The sequence below is a fragment of the Oreochromis aureus genome, linkage group 2 (genome assembly GCF_013358895.1).
Source record: "Oreochromis aureus strain Israel breed Guangdong linkage group 2, ZZ_aureus, whole genome shotgun sequence".
In the NCBI taxonomy this organism is placed as follows: domain Eukaryota; kingdom Metazoa; phylum Chordata; class Actinopteri; order Cichliformes; family Cichlidae; genus Oreochromis; species Oreochromis aureus.
Window position 1 is genome coordinate 14,965,196 of NC_052943.1, and position 20,554 is coordinate 14,985,749.

The window sequence follows — 20,554 nt, forward strand, 5'->3', positions numbered from 1 at the left end:
AGATCAAAACTCTAGACATCCAGAGGCCCCAGAACACAAGAGACCAAGGAAGACCAACAGAGGGCAGCAGCGCCTGCTATCCCAGAAAGAGCTGAGGAGAGTCCCAGATGAGGGGTCACTCAGCAGCCGGAGCAGAAGCCAGGGGGTCGCACTGGCGTGCCCGTGAGCTCCGCCGGCAGCCAGCTGTGCCTGAGTGACCGAGCCCCGGGCGAGAGGCCGAGGGCACCCGCCTCCGGTGGCCCGGCGAGCCCCAGGCTCCAGGCCCCGATAAGCAGCCGCCAAGGAGTGAGCTGGTGTGTACCTGGGCGCCACCCCGGACACACAGAACCACCAACGCACCGATGTCTGAGGCGTCCACCACCGGCAGGGGAAGTGGTGGGGAGATAGGCCTCAAACCTTGGAGGGCCTGAGATGTCCCCAGAGAGGTGGCGTCTGATACCCAACCTGACATATAGACACAGACATACAGGCACACACAGATACAAACATCCATTCCCACCCTCATGCTCTCATAAGCAATTATTCCACACTCAACCAACGTGGAGACAGACATAAAGAGACGCTGTACACACAATCACTCTCCCCAAGCGTACTCTAAGAACCGGGTCTGGGTACCCTTGCCCTGGAGGGGAAACTGCACCCAGACCCAGGTGGTGTTACCCTTTTCCCTGCGGTGGGGAGAAGCAGACCGCCCCGACTCCGTAGCAGCAGGGAGGCCCCACATTCCAGACCCCAGTTGGACGGCCAACTCCTCCTCCCAGCCCCCGCTCCAGCAGGCCGCAGAGAACGGGGGTGTGTGAAGACTCAAACCTCCCTCCACCCGCTCATATGTGTAGTGTTGATGCATGTGTGTTCTAAGGTGCATTTAAAACCCAGGAGGGCATGGAGCTACCTGCCAGAGCAGCAGGTAGCGCATAGCCCCTCCTGCTAGCCCTCAATGTCTACGTGTATTTAAAATTGAGAGGTGGGCAGCGCCAGGGGTGAGGTGTACACCCTGATGGTAATTTGGATTCTGTGTGGCGTGCCCACCCCAAGATCCTATATGTATGTGTAATGAGAGTGTGAGTAATGTGAATGTCTAAGTTGTGGGATAAAATTGAGGCAGAGGCAGCCAGAAGGGGACAGAGGGGGATGCCTCCCTGCACCCTGGTGACACACCCCTACCCCAAGGCCCTGCATGTGTGGGTGATTGTGGTGGAGCGGGAAGAGGGAGGCAGCTGGAGATGGGGAGGGAAGGAAGGAGGGGCAGTAACCCCTCCCTGGGGCCAGCTCCCCGCTGACCCCAGTAGGCACCCCATACTCTGCAACCCGCCAGGGAAAGGGGGGGCCCAGGCCCATTCAGACCGGGGCCCAGTGCGGCAGCGCTGCCCGGCCCCACAGAGCCCGGGACAGTCCACCCGACCCCACCACAGAGAAAACTGCACCCATCCCATCATCCACTCATCTTCCAGACTACACTAGACAATAGACGCCCAGGCTGAGATCTTCCTCCACCTCTCCTGTATCTCCCCCACCTGCAGAGAGAGTTCCTGAAGAGAGGAAAGCTCCTGCAAGATGTGACAACCTCCCCCACCAGTTGAAGAGCCCCCCAGGTGGCTCGATGCACCGGCGGCACCCTGCGCCAGGGCCGGGGCCCATACACCCACCCGCCCACAACCCCGGCAACACACCAACCAGGACCCAGCCCCTGAGGCCCGGCCAGGGCCCCAGCCCAGAGACGGAGCGCCCCCAGAACCTCACGCCCGTCCCGGACCCACCCAGGGGTGGCAGGCTACCAGGTCAGTAACCCACGTCCGGACAATCACGCCTCTTTCATGCTATTTTTGTCATCGCTCTCTATATTTCTACATTTCCTTTATTTCATTTATGAATCCACAGTGAATGTGGGACCTAACATTGTACACAGACCTAAGTCATCTTGTTTGTGGCAGACTTCATATACAAAGACATGCATATCTTGGAACAGTAAATTACACAAATGCACTCAAATGAAGAGTTCATTTCTTTGCCTCTCTGATATGATTCCTATAGAAAAAACATAACTGACAACTAACATACACAGTATGTTTTTACAAGGTTTCAGCACTGACGTGCATTCTTCAATTTAAATGGCCATAATAACCTGAGCTCTTTTATTGGGAATGGGAATGAGTGTTTCAGAGCGAGGTACAGAGCGTCTCCCTGTCATCATGGTTACTCACTGTAGCCATGGTTACTCATTGTCAACTGCGTGTGCAGTTTGAGAGGAGAAAGCATAAAAGGCTGTGCTGCTGTTTAGGCCTGGCATTACTTTGAGCAGCATGAATGATTTTAAGAATCAATAGATTTATTTGTATTTTTCTCAGGTTTCTCTTGATGGTCTAAATAACTTTGTTATGATGAATTATTATTATTTAATTTTTTTCAGATTAGGCCTAAGTGAGAAAATGAAGGTCAGACAGATTGTGAGGAATATGTGTGAATCGTTGACTCAGTGTGTGAGAAACAGATGGCAACCATGACTTGTAGCAATGAACGCGTCAGAAGCACTTCACCAATTCACCGACCTGAGTTTGTATCTGATACAGTGGCCATTTCATGCCTTGCTTTAACCGGTTAGCAACCACCAGTTTGTCAGATCCAGACCAATCAGCAGTGACAGCTAACAGGTGCTGACGTTGGACCTAAAGGAGGAATGCTCTGCTGTGATTGGTCGGACAGAGATGGGAGTGGGACTTCGCCCCAGATAAACTGCGGCAAACAGATGCCTAAATACAGGCTTCCTTTAAAAAAAATTTCATTCAGTCGGGAGATCGGAGGGTACTGAAAAAACATCTGGAAGTAGAGCCCCGAACACCCATGGCTAACGACTAACCTGTGTTCAAGAAACCAGTTTGAGATGATCTGAGCTTTATAACATGGGGCGTTATCCTGTTGGAAGCAGCCATCAGAAGATGGATACGCTGTGGTCATAAAGGGACGGACGTGGTCAGCACCAATTCTCAGGTAGGCTGTGGTGTTTTGAACAATGCTCAACTAGTATTGAGGCCAAAGTGTGTCAGAAAATATCCCTCACACCATTACACCACCTCCATCAATCTGAAACATTGACAGAATACAGCACTGATTCATGCTTTCACATAGCTTACACCTAATAACTACTGAACGTTGCAGCACAAATCGAGACTCGCCAGACCGGTCAATGTTTTTCCAATCTTCCGCTGTCCAATTCTGGTGAGCAGGTGTGAGCTGCAACTTCAGTTTCCTGTTAGTACCAGCTAACCACGGCGCTGCACTTAGCTGACAGGAGTGGCACCCGGTGTGGTCTTCTGCTGCTGTAGTCAATCTCCTTTAAGGTTCAACGTGCTCTTCTTCATACCTTTGTTGTAACAAGTGATTATTTGGATTGTCTGGATTGTGCCTTCCTGTCAGCTCGAAACAGCATGGCCACTCTGCTCTGGCAAGACACTTTAATCTCTGTGAGCGACAGAGAACTCCTGAACACAGAATTTTTTTCCCCATTTTCAGACTATTCAGTAAACATTCAGTAAAGCGAAAGTTGTTTGGGAAATTCTCAATACAACCTCAGATATTCAGACCAGCCCATATGGCACCAAGCCACATTCAAAGTCACGTTTCTTCCCTATTTTGATGCCTGATTTGAAGCTTCAGCATGTCAGAACTGTTTTAATGAGTAGATAAGGAGGTTTGCCTAATACAGCGGCCATTTACTGTAAGCATTTAGCTGAATCTGCAACTGAATTATTGTGATGCTTGAATGAAAAAAACAACCTATTTCAAACACGAGTTATAACAAAGTAACAATAAATCAACTTGGTAATAAATGCAATAACTTAGTGAAACGTCATATTAACATAAGATCTGCAGAAACAAATACCTCAGCTGTGTCTCTTTCAGACTCCTCTAAGCGCGACTTCGGCTGACTTCCTTTGACAGAGGCCCCGAGGACGCGCCCACTGCTCTGTATGGTTACGTACCTGCGCACGGAGAGCTCACACGACGAGAAGCAAAATATTCAGTCGCAAAACATGGCGAGGTTAAGTGAGCATGGGATTCGCCTGAGTTCTGTAAGTATTTCAGATATTTCCTGTAGAGGATTCGTATTTGTTTCGACAATTTAGAAAACGGCTCACAGTGGCTCACAAAAAAGAACAAGTGGAAGTAGGAGTCTAACTTCTTTTTTTAATTCTTTTTTTAATTTCCAGATGAGTCCTTCCTTCCTGAACAGCAACTCCACAAGTCATACCTGGCCTTTCAGCGCTGTGGCAGAATTAATAGGTAGGCGATAAGAAATTTCCCCCATAATACAGAAACTTTCCACAGTCCCGTGCACCTGTTGGTGCAGCTTTTCATGGTTTCTTTCGCACCGCTCTTCCGCTGTCGCGCACAAAGTCGGCGTGTTGAGCAGACATTTGTGTTGGTGCTAAAATGGACCGAACGGACTTCCTCTTTCACATGCGCGACGAGTTTGCGCTCACACGACTAAAGACGTGTGCTGACAGCTGCAGACGCTGTGTTGTGGTAATAATCGCGTCGTAAAGCAAGGATAGAGGAGCTCGTTCTTTTAACGCTCTGCAGTTTCAAATCCTAGTCCTGAGATATTACGAACTGCTCAACTGCAGTGAGGTTTTCTGCACTGTCGCTACTCTTACTTCGCGTGAGCATTAACAGAATCAGTTTGGATTATTTTTGACAAAATACATATAAAACATATTGGTAAATATGCAGCAGTAGCTTATTTGCGCCTTCATGTGACATAAATGGATCGTGTCTGGGCTGTCAACATTGCCATTCCTCCACTCTGTGCGCTCTCATTGGTTAAGACGTGCTGACCGTCTGTTGGCTGCTGGGGCTTTTTTAAAAACCGGAACAGCTAAGGGAGTGCGCTTTAGAAACGCATTCGCACCGCTGTCCCACGTGAAAGTACAGGCTAAAGTTTAGAAACAGCAAAGGGAGCCACGTGCTTCTTGGAATAAGCGCGCAGTAATTCGTGATAACCCTGCAGAAAGTTCCAAACTCCGTATGTTCGATGTTTGTTGATCATGGTGTGACGCAATTGGTGGCTGTGCCCCAAATAGAAGTATAGACTAAAGCACATGCAGTAGCGTCCAGAGATCAGCAGTGGAGTTGTAGATCTAATGATTTGTTCCTGCAGCATGAGTCTCCTTCTCGGATCTATAATGTGCAGTATCACTTTGACTATGCCTGCAGGAAGTTCACATTGTAAAGAAATATAAGGAAGGCATTAAAGAAACTAGCCTTCCCATGTGCTTCTCTCATTTTTCTTATTTCCAATTTTCTGTCTGTCGTCTTCTAGACAATGCCTCAGACCCCGGTGTGTCCGCTAAACAGTTCTGGATAGATGTTGTTCATGAAACGGATCACCTCTGTCTGTCTTTCATCGATAATGGCAGCGGCATGACCCCCAACAAACTGCACAAGATGCTCAGGTGAGACACGTGTGAAGTTCACACACAAGGGAAAAAAGAAACATAGAAAGACATGTAGTGCTGCACACTGATTGTGTTCCTCTTTTCTGCATTTAACCCACAGACACACACACACAGTTTCCAACTGTGGCCCCACGTGTGCCACTTTGTGTCACATTCACACATTAGGCTGGTTTCATCTTCTCAGCTTGCTTCTCAGTGTTCGATAATTAACACTTGCTCGCTTTTGTTTCCAGCTTTGGTTTTACAGAGAAGGGCTCAGGTAGGGCCAGTCAGCAGGCCATCGGGGTTTACGGGAACGGCTTTAAGTCGGGCTCCATGCGCTTGGGGCGTGACGCGCTCATCTTCACCAAGAACGGCGGCTGTCAGACTGTGGGAATGCTGTCGCAGACCTACCTGGAAAGCATTAAAGCCCAGGCTGTCATCGTCCCCATTGTCCCGTTCAACCAGCAAACCAATATCCTTCACGAAGGGAGTGGGAAATATTAGGATGCAATATTAGGTTTACTGTGTGAATTTGCTGATGCGTAGACGTTCTACATCAGCATGACTTCCTGATTTTTTTGGTTTGAGAACTGATGAGATCATTTGAATGGCACAGGGTGTGTGGGTGTGTGTGTGTGTGGGGGGGGGCATGAATTAAAATAGGCAGGCCACGTTTAAGGCTGATAACAGGAAACAAATATATTATGTATATGTGTTTATTACCATACATGCTCCCTTATGTTCTGACCTTAATTCCGTGTTACAGTTATTAGTTGTGACCGAGGATTCACAGGCCAGTCTGACAGCCGTCCTCGACCACTCGATCGTCAAATCCCTGGAGCAGATACATTCACATTTTGACTCAATTCCCTCCAAAAAAGGCACCAAGATATTAATCTGGAACATCCGCAGGTCAGAATCACATGTTCGTGTTACATTAAAGTTGAGAGATAAGAGTGTTCCACACGATAAAGATCTCCTTTCCACCACTAGCAGTTCGATAAAACCAAATCTGTGAAATTTGTAATCTTGTTAGATAACTGTCATGATGTCAATCATTTTGTCGAACTCTGTACAACAAAGCAGATTAGCGCAGACCTCATTACACTGTTTCTTTAGTTTGAGTCACGTCAAAACATCTCGGTTAAGGTTTCCAAGTTGGCGTGTTGTGACCATTGGTTGAAAATACCACATGACGCTGAGGAGTGTGCAAGCACAGTCAGTATCAGAGGGAGGCAAGCGGGTACAAACACACATATGTGGTATTTGTGTAAGCATGGTTTTATGCAAATCTATGCAAAGTGATCCACATTCAAATACAAACATCCTCACATGGAGTACAGAGAACCTCCTAAATTGAAGATTTGAATTTTCTCTTTTCCCCCCTCAACTAAATTTCTTAGAGATAAATGGTTGACTGAAGTCAAATTGTTGTAAAGTGCTAAAAAGAACCAGGTCAGGTTTCTCATACCTCCTATTTCACTTCCTCTTCATGCTGGAGAGAGGGGTCACCACTATGAGTATAATCATCCAGCATTTCAAGTATTGCCCTGTGATTCAAAGCATAGTAATTAGACACAGGAGGTGAACCCATGCAGTAACTTTGTGTTGCAAATCCTTCCCAATTAATGAAATGTCTTGCAAAGCCATCTGCGGAGCTTTCTAGATAGGCATTACACGTGTGCAGTGAAACACAATTACATGTTCTAACAGCCGCTTTCTTTCGTGCTATCCCGAAGAGCCAAAGACGGTAAGATGGAGCTCGACTTTGAGACTGATCCGAATGACATTCGTTTGCCTGAGATTCAGATCGAAGAGTTGAAGAAGGGGCTGAAGAACAGCGGATCCTTGAGAACTGAGCAGAACATCCCAGACATGCATTACAGTCTCAGGGTGAGTGGGTAAAAAAACACTTTACCATCTGTTATTATGTTAGAGCTTCTGTGCGGTCTATAATATTAATATTTGGCTTGGGAACCTGTTTAGGAGGATTTTAGTGTTAAAGGTTATGATCAGGGTTAGAGAAAAATTCAGGGTGTAGTGGTTGTGGTTTACGTGTGGGTTTAGCCATACAAGTGCTGTGTGTGTTGGGGGCTGGGTGTAAGAGTGTCTTCCACTTTTTGGCAGATACTGAGTACCTCCACACTACTGTAGACAAACTGTCAACCTTGTGGTTTTGTAGTAACACTGCCCCAGTTTCATTTAAAAAATGGCGTTTTTGCAGGTTTTAAATGATAATTGGCAAATTCTAAGAGTTTACATTTTGTTTGTAAATCATGTTTTTCATGTTTCAAGATTCAAAAATAAACCCGCTGGTGAAAAACGTGCATTCACGAGTGGATTTCAACCGACAAAAGAGTATTTCATATTTAGCGTTTTCAGTTTTAAGCCTCGCTTCTTTTTTTTTACCTTCTCCGTTTTATTTGCTTGCATGTTTATCACAGGCCTACCTCAGTATCCTGTACCTGAAGCCGAGGACGCAGATCATACTGAGGGGGAAGAAGATTCAGGCCAAACTGGTAGCAAAGAGGCTGATACACATTGAGCATGACGTCTACAAACCCCACTTCAGTGTATCCTTACGCTATGTGTGTGTGTAACAGCCAAATTCAAGTGTAAACAGGAAGTGGGATTCGCGTGACTGTTGGAGATGAAACATCTGTGTTACTTTACTGGGGTCTGGTAAAAAAGAAAAAAACACACACACACTTTTAGTGCTTAACAGATGTTCATGAAGGGAAAATCCAAACAAGCTTCACAGTGCCAGTTCATGCGGTCTCATATCTAGTTATTATTTTTTGGAATCTTTTCATGTCTTCTAGAGAACTGAGATTTTGAAACTGGGGTTTTGTGTTATCGTGCCAGTGATCGGTTCAGCGCCCACAAATCTAAACTTTATCTCTTTACCTATCTAATATTTGAATGCATGCAACAAACCAGACCTCGGGGATAGGATAAGAGTTATGAAAATTCTGAATTATACTCTACTATAATTAATGATAAAGTAATTAATAATAATTACTACAATAAATTTAATAAATAATGCTGTTCTATGAACAATGTTACATTTTTTCCATGTTTTTCTGTTAAAACAATTACATTAGTAACATCCCTTTAATTATATAAAAATTATATAATTTGTCAGTTTCCTTAACTGGTTTTTGTCAGAAAGACAAAGTGAAGGTGACCTTTGGGCTTAACCCAAAAAACAAGGATCACTATGGGATTATGATGTACCACAAGAATCGTCTCATTAAGGCGTATGAGAAAGTGGGCTGCCAGCTAAAGGTAAAGTAAAATAATGTATGTTACAAATACTGTGGGGCTACCCTGGGTACCTGCCTCTGTTTAATAAATGTCACTCTTAAATTCCCTTCAGACTTCAGGCCTAAGAGCGGGCATCGGCGTCATCGGCGTCATTGAGTGCAATTTTCTGAAACCTGCTCATAACAAGCAAGACTTTGAGTACACCAAAGAGTACAGGTAACAACCAGCAATAAATCAGATAGTTGCTTTATTTGTTTGTTTTGTTTGTGAATATGAGCTGTTAGGGCTGTTCAATATAATGATATATATCGGATGACGATATAAAAACGTCTATCGTTTCATTTTACGCTATGGTTGTTTCGTGGTGTTGCAAAATAAACTGTTTACGGCAATATTTTTTCATTATTTTGATGGTCACTGTAGTGGCTATATTAATTTCCTAAAGTTCTCTCTTTCTCTTATTTTTAATATAACCACACTACAGACGGACAAGCGCTTGTTTTTATGCGTTGTCGTTAGCAACAACGACGGTAAAACCACCTCGTGTCCGCTTGTTTATTTTCCACATAAACCTTTCACAATAAAGTTCAAGATCCTGTTGAGACTTTTCAAAATAAACTGAATCACGTGAAAGATGCAGAGTATTTACGGATGAGAAGCAAAAACGAGCCGTCAGGTGCTAAAAAATAAACCTTAGACTCAAACGTTAGAACAGGCTTTTCCCCGCAGCATGCTGTGTAATAAATACTCACAAAGAAAACGGCAGCCATTACAACCTATGTCTAAAAATGTATCGTTTCATGCATCAGTTAAAACACTCGACTCCAGGTACGCGACGCCCAGCTGGAAACACTCCACGCAAGTCGAGCTGCCCGACATTCACAGAATTTACAGAAAATGTTACATTTTTGTGATTTATATCGTTATCGACGATAGATGTCTTAATATCGGGATATGAGATTTTGGTCATATCGCACAGCCCTATGAGCTGTTGAGTTGGAATAGTTTCATCCTGTATGTACAAAGTTAAGAGCAAACACGGTAATTTGATCGCGTAATCTTCAGTCACTGACCTTTAATTTCTTTTTCTGTCATTATCTTATTTTAAACACATTTACAGTTGTTTCCTCTTTTTACTCCCAAGACTGACCCTCGGAGCTTTGGGCCTAAAACTCAACGACTACTGGAAGGAGGTGACAGAGAAGAAGGCCAGGGAGCGAGAGTTTCAGGCTCTAGACAAAAATGAGAAGGAGGTCCAGGAGGATGTCGATGAGTAAGTGTTAACTGGTTTTTTTTTCACAGATGAAGTCAGAGCCAGATTTTGGAAAAACAGTGAGGTCAGACAATGGAAATAGTTGCTGTTAAATTAGCCGTATTATTAGAACATTAATGGTTTATTTTAAGTTAGGTGTGATGCTTTCATATTACAAATTATAAACAAATAATACATTGCATAAACATGTTGAGGCTCCGAATACAGGTTTACAGTATGAAAGCTGATAAATAAGCTATTGTTATTTGTCATCCTACCAAGCTATATGCTTGTTTGTAACACTGTTACAAGCTGACATCATTGTACACTAATAATAATTTCTACACTTGGCGTTGCGAAGTTTTATGGGCCTATTAATGTGGAGTGTGTAGGCTAACTAAGGTGTTTTTTAGTCAGTGATGTTGCCATTATGAGGGGTGAGGCCTCAGTGTTCTCTTGCATGTCCATCATTGCTGTGTATCATCAGGTGGTATTCATTGTTGCTGTTCTCACACAAAGCACCGGCTGCTGCTGCAGCTGTACAGAGATCAATTGAAGTGGTCATTATGCAATAGGCTGGGGGTGCCCTTGGGCCATTTCTCGCCATACAGCATAGGCCTTTTTTTTGAAATTCAGCTTTAAATTTTATTTCTAGTTCTAAAAAACAAAACTGTGTGGTGTTGTAGTGGTTAACCCTGTCGCCCAACGACAAGAAAGTTCCTGGTTTGAACCCTGTGTGGAGTTTTCATGTTCCTCATGTGCTCGTGTGAGTGCCCTCTGGCTACTTCCTCCAACAAACCAAAGATAGCATGTTAGGCTAACTGGTGACTTGAAACAGGCCATGGATGTGAGATGTGAAGGGCTTGAAGTGTTTGGAATAAGGTACCGTATGGTGTGTTTTGACTTGTAGTCTAGAGCACTTGGAGTGGTCAGTAAGACTAGAAAAGCCAGTCCATCACTGGTATAACAAGTATAGACCCAGACCTAGCTAGATACTGTTATAGCTGTAGTGCAAACAGTGACCAGTCTTCCGGTTCATCTGGCACTAAATACGTGTAAGTATTAAGTCTAGTTCAAACAGAAAGTCTAAATGTAGAACTCGGAAAGGTAGGAAAGGTAAATAAAGGTTGGGTGACAAGTATAAATAATTAGGGTGGAGTAGACAGCTAGAGGAATAGAAAAGTAACGGATGCCAAAAAGCTAGACACATGGTAAATAGTACTATCAAAGGAGGAAATAATAAAAAAAAAAAACCCAATAAACCCTTACACTGCGTTCAGTGGTGCCCAGTATTATTGGTGCACTGCCTTTTCTATACAGGTGGTTTACATACATGTCGCTGGTGATAATCTGAGACTCCTCACTCACCCCTCCAATAAGATCAGTGTACTTCAAAGCCCTGCTGTTCCACATCATCGCACACTGTTTTGAGGAAACGTGCTGTTCAACTCGGAAGGGTTTCCCACAGTTTTCAGGTTTATTCATGACCAAAATGTAGAGTGCGAATAACATATCCTCATTCCAAAGTTCAGTTCAGCCGCAGGTCAGTGCATGCTAGAACTTGGCTATTTATCAAAAGTCATAATATCATATCTATATTAAACTAGAGGACTGAGACTCAGCTTCAGGGGTAAAATTACAGAGACAAGGAACATAAAAATATCATCTATATGATCCGTTAAGCCAAAAGTTTATAGATAGATAGATAGATAGATAGATAGATAGATAGATAGATAGATAGATAGATAGATAGATCTTGAAGAGATCCATTGTGTTCAAAAGTCTAGACTTACTGAGATAAAAATAGTTAAGAATATCTTTAGTGCCAACTTTAGCTTACTGACAGCTGTTGTATTTACAGGGGTCCCATGTGGTTACAGTGTGAAGAGTGTCTCAAGTGGCGAAGCATCCCTGACGGCTTTTACAAAATTGCTCCTGAGAGCTGGACGTGCAGCCAGAACCCAAATTCACGTTACAGGTGGGTATTTCATATTATTTCTGACGATTTTAACAGCACCATTGTCTTGATTGAGAAACACAATTATATAACGAATGCAAAAGCTGGATCATGTTCAACAACGCTGAGTTTTCAGGAGCAACGTTACACTGCTGGAACACCTAATTGTTTGTTTCAGGCAGCATTTATCTTCTTCTTTCGGCTCCTCCATCGCTGGGCCGCCACAGCAGATCATCGGCTTCCTCGTAACCCTAACCCCTAACATCCTCCTCTGTCACGCTAACTTTCTAGATGTCTTTCACCACATCCATTTGTCTTCTCGGTGGTCTTCCTCTTTTCCTCCTGCCTTGCATCTCCATCTACAGCATCTTTGTCCAATACATATATATGTATCCACTGCCTCCTCTGCCCATATCCAAATCATCTTAGCTTTGTCTCTCTAACTTTGTCTCCAAGCTACTCAACTTGAGCTGATATGTTCATTTCTAATTTCGCCCATTCTGATCATTTACAATGAAAATCGTAATATTTTCAGCTCAGAGCCACTGCAAACCATACGAATACCATCTTGTAAACCTTTTTCGCTCTTGATGCTATTCTTCTGTCACGAGTCACCTCTGACATTTGTTTTCATCAACTCCACCCTGGCTGCACTCTCTTCTTCCCTAAGATTTCAAATTTTAGTATTGTCTTAATGAAGTCAGAGCACAGAGTGGAGACACTGAATTTTAGCAGGCAGGAAGACCTTCTGAAAGCCTCTTTTTTTTCTTGAGCTATTCTGTGGACTAGAGGTCAAGATATTTTAGCCTCTTCAGCATCAGTAGTCACCATTTCCTTTTTTGGTCTATGTCTTTAATCCTTTAACTCTGCATGGTCATATTTTAGCGCTCTCTGTGGTTAATAGATCGAGCACGAGCCCTTTCTGAACCCTACGTGTCCTTTGCATTCTTTTTCTCCCTTGTATACTTTTTATTTCACTGCTTTTCTTTAAAAAGACAGATATTTCTAATGGCTTGTATGATGCAAAACGTCATTTTAAATTTTCGCCCAAGCCACTGCTGACTGAATTGAAAGTAAGCACAAGTCTCTTTGTCTTTACAGAAGCTGCTCGTCACCAGAGGAAACAGAAGAACATGAGGAGCTGTTAACACCGAGCTATCAGAAAAGCCACAAGAAACTGTAAATTCCCATTTCTTTACACCTCTGAAACTTTGACTGTATGTGAAAATTCGTACATGGACGGATATATCACACTGCAGCTCTTTCTGCATGCCTGCTTGCTCTTGTGGGTTCACATGCCGTTTTGTGGTTTCATGCACTTATTTCCGGCGGTTGTCCATGTGACTCTAAGCATGCGTGTCTGAGAAAAGTTTACTGGTGCTATCCTCTAACTGATAAGAATCTGTCAGCTCTTTAAAATATGGTACTATGTTGCTCATCAGTACACAAAACGCTTTAAGTCTGTTATTTAGACACTTATAAGTAAACAGAAAGGGTAACATCTAATTTGCTTGAATTTGGCAACTTTTGACAGAAATCTGTTAGATACAAATGTACTAAGATAAACCACAAGGTTATAAACCGCTCACTGACAGCAGTTAGTGAGTGATGCAGAGACTAAAGTGACTGTGGTCTGCCCATAGACTGGGTGTAAAAGATGGATGTGACTTGAACCTGAAATCTTCCTAGTGGACAACAGGGGGCGACTACTTAGGTAACAAAAAGAAACCTGATGGTCTGTGACAAAAACAACGCTACTGCTTAGTTCCTTAATGAATTTAGTAAACACTTTCCAGATGACTTTACGGTCTCGATTCCCAGTTTCAGGTCTTGCTTGTTGCAGCATAATTTTTGTTTTATAACTAAATAACTGAGAAATATTCTATTGAACTGATTTGATCTTAATGTCAGGGACATGAATCTTACACGAAGAAACTCTGATTGTTTTACAGCCCTGGGTATTTGTGTGGCATTTACTTTCAGCATTACGTACTCTGGAAAGTTAACAGGTTTTTTTTTTCAGTGCATGGTTACTTGGACTTCCTCCCACAGTCCAAAGATATTCTTTGTTAAGGTAATTCTAAATTGGCTGTAGGTGTGAATGGTTGTTCGGGTCTCTACGTTGGCCCTGCAGACTGACAACCAGTCGAGGGTATACCCCAGCGTTACCAGATACCGGTGATGGTTTCCAACCCAAAGCCTATTTAAAACCACCACTATGCACACAAAGCTGCCCAAGATATTGTTTTACGTTTAGTTTTAATCACCGCTGCACGGCATCATATTCAAAAGATCCAGTGCACACAGGAGTCGCACACGAACAATCCTTAAATCAACAAATAACAAGAGCGAAGTGTTCTACTAATCTTACAGGCAACTTGATTCATCATGTCTGATTAGGACTCAGATTTACTAAGCAGAACAGCTTGTGTGCTCAATCCCTGAATGGCCTTCATGGGTTCAGTTAGTAAATACTCTCCTCCATGTATTTTGCGCCTTCAGAAAGGAACTCCCAGAAATGCAAATGCAACAGGGTCAGCTGTGAGTTCCCACCACTTACGTGCAGTCTTCTCACTGCACTTGCTTTTATACGCACTGTACTTTTTTTACACAAAAAAACACAGTTTGTAACGCATCACTAAATGAAATTTAATACTTGGATTTTGGTTTAAATTAACCTATAAAATGTATGTATTTGAAAAATTAATCCCAAAGCAGTGCCAATCAAATTGCAGCAGAGAAAATTATATTTACAGACGATAAACCAGAGCGTAACGTGATTCTCCGTGTTTTTATCTTGCAGAGAGTACTCCAGAGGCACAAAGCGAAAATCATTAGAGGTATGTAAATTTGTTTGTTTCTTATCTTTGTCGTGTTTTTGTCACCGACAGTAAAGGTCCCGTACTCTGTCTCACAGGTGCGTTCTGCTGTTTTCATTGCAGGTGTCTCAGTTACAGGAACAAGTGTCTAAACATCAAATCGTCTTACGGAGTTCATCTAAGCCCACCAGAGTGGAAAACGCCGAGACAAACGCAGATGAACTCACAGATCTAAATGACACTTTTGCGAATGACGACGCGGAGTCACAGTCGGACACGGACACGCAGGAGGAGGCCGCTGCAAAAGACACAGTCACTAAAAAGAAGAATGAAATTGCAAAGGGAGCGTCGCCCAAGGAAAATGAGACAAGTGACCAGAGGCTTCAGGATGAAGAGAGCAACAAAACGGAAAACGCAGACATGGAGACAGAAGAGGAGGAGCACTTAGAAACTTTAAGGTGGGGGATGAATGAATTTAATGAAAAAGAGAATCTAATTCCAGTCTAATCCAAGTGTATTGATCCAAACTTTTGCTTTGGATAATGGTTGGATATAGTGTAGTGAATGTGAATGTACCATTTTTAATTAAATTATACGTATATATGTATACATATGTGTGTGTGTATAGATAGATAGATGTATCAGTGTTTAATACCTTGTATCAACCGATTGACCCTTGTTTTTTGTAGCCCCAAAAAGGAGTCAGATTCAATATTTTACGGTGTTAAAAAGAAGCGTTACCTTTGGAAGCTTCGCCAGTCCGATTCAGGAGCTACGGATAAGGAGTTGCATTCTGGGAAACAAAGTGATGTATTCAAGACATTATCCCCAGAAAAAACCAAAAAGGAAGCCAGCAGCTGGGTAGAGAACTCGGACACAAACCCGCCGCAAACCCACACCGGCAACACGTGGCAACACTCACCCCCCTCCACACAGACTGTGATCGTGCCCCCCCTGAGCCGAACAGAAGGGCAGCAGAGCGGGGTGCTGCCCACGGAAGGGGTTAACCGGGAGGCTAAAATGCAGAGGCTGGTTGGGTTGGAGAAAGAGGCTGAGAAGCTCCGCAGCCTTCTAGGTCTGGAAATCACAAAGACAACTCAAGGAACGATGACAAATGATGACAGCGATGAAAAAAGTCCAACGCAGACACTGGCGAAACCGACGGGACGCAAAGAGGTCGGCTGTCAGATGGACATGGCTGAGGTCAGAAACCATTTATAACCATTTTTGCGTTTTTAGTTCATTTAAATGTTGGTTAGACTAAAGTTTAATGAAATCACATTTACTCTTTCATGATTTGCTTTTGATTCTCATCAGTCCTTCTTGTAATGAGCCTCTTTTGATATTTACTTTTAGTAGTTATTAAACATTAGAAGGACATGTAATAATAATTCTTTCTGGTTAAAGTGGCCTGAATAAATTGATTTAAAAGATATATTTTCAACAATATAGAGTGTCTAGGTGATATCTTTTCACACCCCGCTACTGTATTTAATTATTAGCACTTATTAAACTCTGGTTCTTTCTCTTCCATAGTTTCCTTTTGTCCCGTCTCTCTCTCGTCTCCCTTTTCTTTCCTCTCGCTACCATCCGGTCACAGCAGATAGCTGCCGCTCCCTGAGCCTGACTCTGCAGGTGGTTTCTTCCTCTTAAAGGGGAGCTTTTCCCTTCACACTGTCACCAAGCCGTTGCTCACAGGGCATCGCATGATTATTGGCATTTTTTCTGACGTTGTAGGGTCTTTTTGTCATGGTCCTGGGTCGAGTGACCCAGTGTTTGAGTTTTATGTATCTTTTGTATTCATTTGTGCCCTAGTTTAGTTCATCTAGTTTAATTTCTAGATTGCAGTTTAGTCTTGTTCCTTAGTTGTTTATGTCATCTCCCCCCGTACGAAGTCTCCCTGGTTCATGCGTCATGTCTGCGTGGTTATGTTTAGTTCATGTCATGTCTAATCTCCATGTTTCCTGTTTTACTTTGAAAGTCTGTATTCAATGTCAGTGTATTTAGTTTCACCTCTCCTGTCCTGTCGTTAGGTTCATGTGTGTCAGCTGTGCTCCCATGTGTGGCCGCTTCCCCTGATCATCCCTCTGTGTCGCGTCGTCTGTGTTCCCACCCTCCGTGTTTCCATGCCCAGTCTTTTGTATCCTCAGCCATAGCCTTACCATAGTTTGTTCCCAGTTTAGGTTTCTGTTTAGTTACTGCTCTTGTGCTGCCCTCATTCCTGTTTGTTTCTTTCGTGATCATCAGCCACAATAAAAGGCTCGCTTTTGTTTAAGTTCACTCCCGTATCCTCACTTGTGTTCGCACCTGGGTCCACCACACACATCTCCGCACGGTCTGTCTCCACAAACCGTGACAGTTTTTACCTTACAATATTAAGCACCTTGATGTGACTTTTTCATCATTGGAGCTTTAAATTAAAAAAATTGAAAGTTGATTTGACTTGAAGAGCTGATTTTAGCTACTAAAATATATTAATCTAAGGTAATCCCAAGTATCAGTGTTGATCATCTTAATAAGTAGTTGAGTGTTTTGTAATAGTAATCATATGAACAAATCAAGCACAAAAGATTGAATTATTAAGAAGAATGACAAATACTGCAGTGTAATGTGCTTTATTTTAAACCAGTTAAATCTGATTTAAATGAAATCTAAATGAAAACTTTGATTATCTCCTGCTGTCTATCAGTGCTCTACTTCATCCTCTGGCCTTACTCAGGCTGGAGAACTTCACGGGTTAAAAGCTGTGAGTGAGTCCAACATCCAGCCTGAACTGAGCAGAGCCAGGAAGGAAAAGACTGACAGCCAGTCGAGGACAAGAGTCAGTGACACTGAGGCCTGTGAAGACAACAGGTGAGTGCTCTATACAGACGTCCACATGCAGCTGTGTAGACAGGGATCCCAAGTTATATATTGATATTGTTCTAATTTGAATGCCTATGGCTTAATTTATATTTACCTTCACCTGCACAAGGTAGGTGTAGATAAATGGATCGAGTATCAGTCAAGACTGGGATTTATTTCACTTCAACTTGATAGGTTTCAACAGGTTTTAACAAAGTGATAAAGGAATTCCTCGTGAACATCTCACTTGTAGCCTTTTACACCTATTTATACACGATACAAAAGCTCAGTTCTCCCAGAAAAGATTTTCTTTGAACAAGAAGTGAAATCTGAGCTGTTCGGGTTTCTTGCTGTAGTGACAAATCTGTCGTCCGCTCAGGTCTGTGCAGGAGAATCTGCATGAAATCCGCAACAACGTGGTAGTGCTTCTCACGGCCCTCCTGCCCCAGCTGGACCTGACCGGCATCAGCCTGGAGACCAATGATGTAGACAACATCCTGCAGCAGATCATAGAGGTCAACTCCCTGAAGCTATGATCAGTACTAAGTCCAGCAGAAGTCAATTATTATTCGTTGTGTTACACATACTTACACAAAGTTTGGATCAATTAAACCATTTCCTACTTCAGCATACAGTATGCATATGGTAATAATTCTCTTTCTGTTGAACTGGAGAGTAATGTCATTCCCATGTTTTTCATATTCCTGGTGCTGCATGTGGATTACGTGTATAATAATGAATGTTATAAAACCTGGTAATATTTGTGTTCCGTGTGGTAATCAGTTTGCAGTGTTAAAATAAAAGACATGTATCGAATTACTTTACCTCAGTGTTTTTCAAATTACAGTTCAGGTGTATAAAAAATTGACCTGCACTGATTACTATGTCAAGCTGCGAGTGCCAAGAGTTCTTGTTAAGCAAGAGGCTGGGAAAAAGAGGCAAGAGAGATGCTAAATACTAGTTTGCAAACCGTTTATATAAAGAAAACTAAGAGAAAAAAAAGTTTTAACTTAAATTCTTGTAATTAACTGTCAGGGTCAAGTCACCAAGTCTGACTACTCGTACTTATGAAGCTGTCTTGTACATATGGCAAACGGTTGTCACATCATTTTGAATACTTGTGCAGTATAACCTTTAAGAAACGTAAGCATGTTGGTTATGATGTCGGTCAAAAAATATGAGTTTTTTGTCTCAGTTCATCCATTAATTTTTTTAACTATTGCTTTTCATTGTTCTGCTTCTTTTGTTGTTGTTTTTTAAGTAGCTATTTAAGTTGCTGTACACACTCGGTTGCTGATTTCTAAACAGGATTTGTTATGTTTGCATTAAAATATTGAAACCGGTTATTGCTCACTGCATCTCTGTTTTTAAGCTACTCATGGGTTCAATGGTGGAATTTAAAATGTGCCTTGGGAAGGTTTTCAGTACTTATTCTTTTTGACCACAAGGTGACAGTAAAGCCTCTCAAAGAAACCTTTGGATGCTGTAGTATCGACCATCCAGGGCACACGGTAACTTTTAATATCTTGTATTGATATATGAAAACTAAGTGGCATCTGTGCAGAGTGAATGGTATTATATTACACACTAGTTTGATACAGCATTAACAGTGTACCACAAAACCAACCAACACACCCTTAAAAATATTTCTTTTCTGTCTCTTTGACATTTTTGTAAACACAACACAGTGCATGAAGAAAGTATGAAGGGATATATTGATGAAAGGTGTGTAGCGATAATTTATTGAAGAGGCAGACAGTTTCATAATGCAGGTATTCATTCATTGCTATTGTTTGGCTATTAAACATTGGAAACCCATTATAGCACGTTAACAGCAAAACTCTTCTTGCTTCTGTTTTTTTTCTTTTTTTAAAGTTGTAAATGCTGGCAGTCGATTGGTGAATGCTATTTTCAAATAGTCAAGTATACCTTACCAACCTCTTCATTAGGTAAACCTGTTCAACTGCTCGTTAAATATCCCATCGACAAATCCCATGGCAGCAACTCAATGCTTTTAGGCACAAAGACATGGTGAAGACAACCTGCTGAAGTTTTAGAGGATCATCAGATGGGGAAGAAAGGTGAGCTAAGTGGCGTTGAATGTGACACGGTTGTTAGAGTATCTTAGAAACTGCTGATCTAGTGGGTTTTCCTGCACAACCATCTGTGGGGAGTATAGGGAATAATCTGGAAAAGAGATGAGAAGTATTGGTGACCATGTCCGTCCCAATTTCAGATGGCTTCTTCCAACAAGTTAACGCACCATCTAACATTGCTCAAACTGGCTTCTTGATTATGACCATGTACTCAAATGGCCTCCACAGTCACCAGATCTCAGTCCAATAGAGTTCCTTTGGGATGTGGTGGAATGGGAGATTCACATAATGGATGTGCAAACAACAGATCTGCAGCAACTGTGTGACGCTATCATGTCAATATGGACCAAAATCTCTGAAGAATTTTTCCAGCACCTTGATGATGTGAAGAATTAAGGCTCTTTTGAAGGCAAAAAAATGATTGAACCCAATACTAGCAAAGTATATTAAAAGCATTGCTATTCAATATACTCCACATACCTGTTATTCATCATTATTTGCTCTTTATAAATAAGCTATATCACAGCCTCTGCTCTTTGAGAGCGTACCAACTGAGACAGAAGCCCCTCCTTCAAAATCAACACCTTCAAGTTCAACTGAAATTTGCAGCTGCCTACATGGAAAAAATACCTTTTGGAGAAAATTCTTTGGTTAGACTGCTGCAATGACAAGCGGTCTGTTTGGAAGAGTAAAGGTGATGCTTTCAAACCTGACAACACTGTCTGAGCTGTCAAGCATGGTGGTGGTAGCATCATGCTCTGTGGCAGTGGTACATTGCACAGTGGATGAAACGATGAAGCAGGACCTTACCTCAAATCAATATCTAGATATCTTGAACACAACTGGGTATTCCAACAGGACAGTGTTCCCAAACATAAATCAAA

General features: G+C 42.5%; 1 protein-coding gene across 2 annotated transcripts; it reads left to right on the forward strand.

Moving 5' to 3' along the window:
* Positions 1-1,707: 1,707 nt before the first annotated feature.
* On the forward strand, positions 1,708-18,918 carry zgc:152774 (uncharacterized protein LOC553526 homolog). Of its 2 annotated transcripts, XM_031752539.2 has the most exons (17): positions 1,708-4,067; positions 4,206-4,278; positions 5,318-5,450; positions 5,687-5,907; positions 6,200-6,347; positions 7,175-7,328; positions 7,880-8,008; positions 8,604-8,723; positions 8,815-8,918; positions 9,847-9,975; positions 11,816-11,932; positions 13,013-13,090; positions 14,715-14,751; positions 14,854-15,188; positions 15,420-15,933; positions 17,420-17,583; positions 17,954-18,918. In XM_031752539.2, exons 1-17 carry the CDS (start codon positions 3,966-3,968, stop codon positions 18,108-18,110), a joined length of 2,715 nt encoding a protein of 904 aa, XP_031608399.1. In that variant the 5' UTR covers positions 1,708-3,965; the 3' UTR covers positions 18,111-18,918. The 2 variants fall into 2 exon arrangements, with proteins under 2 accessions (XP_031608399.1, XP_039474896.1); XM_039618962.1 differs by lacking the exons at positions 1,708-4,067; positions 4,206-4,278 and adding an exon at positions 4,895-5,020.
* The last annotated feature ends 1,636 nt before the right edge of the window (positions 18,919-20,554 follow it).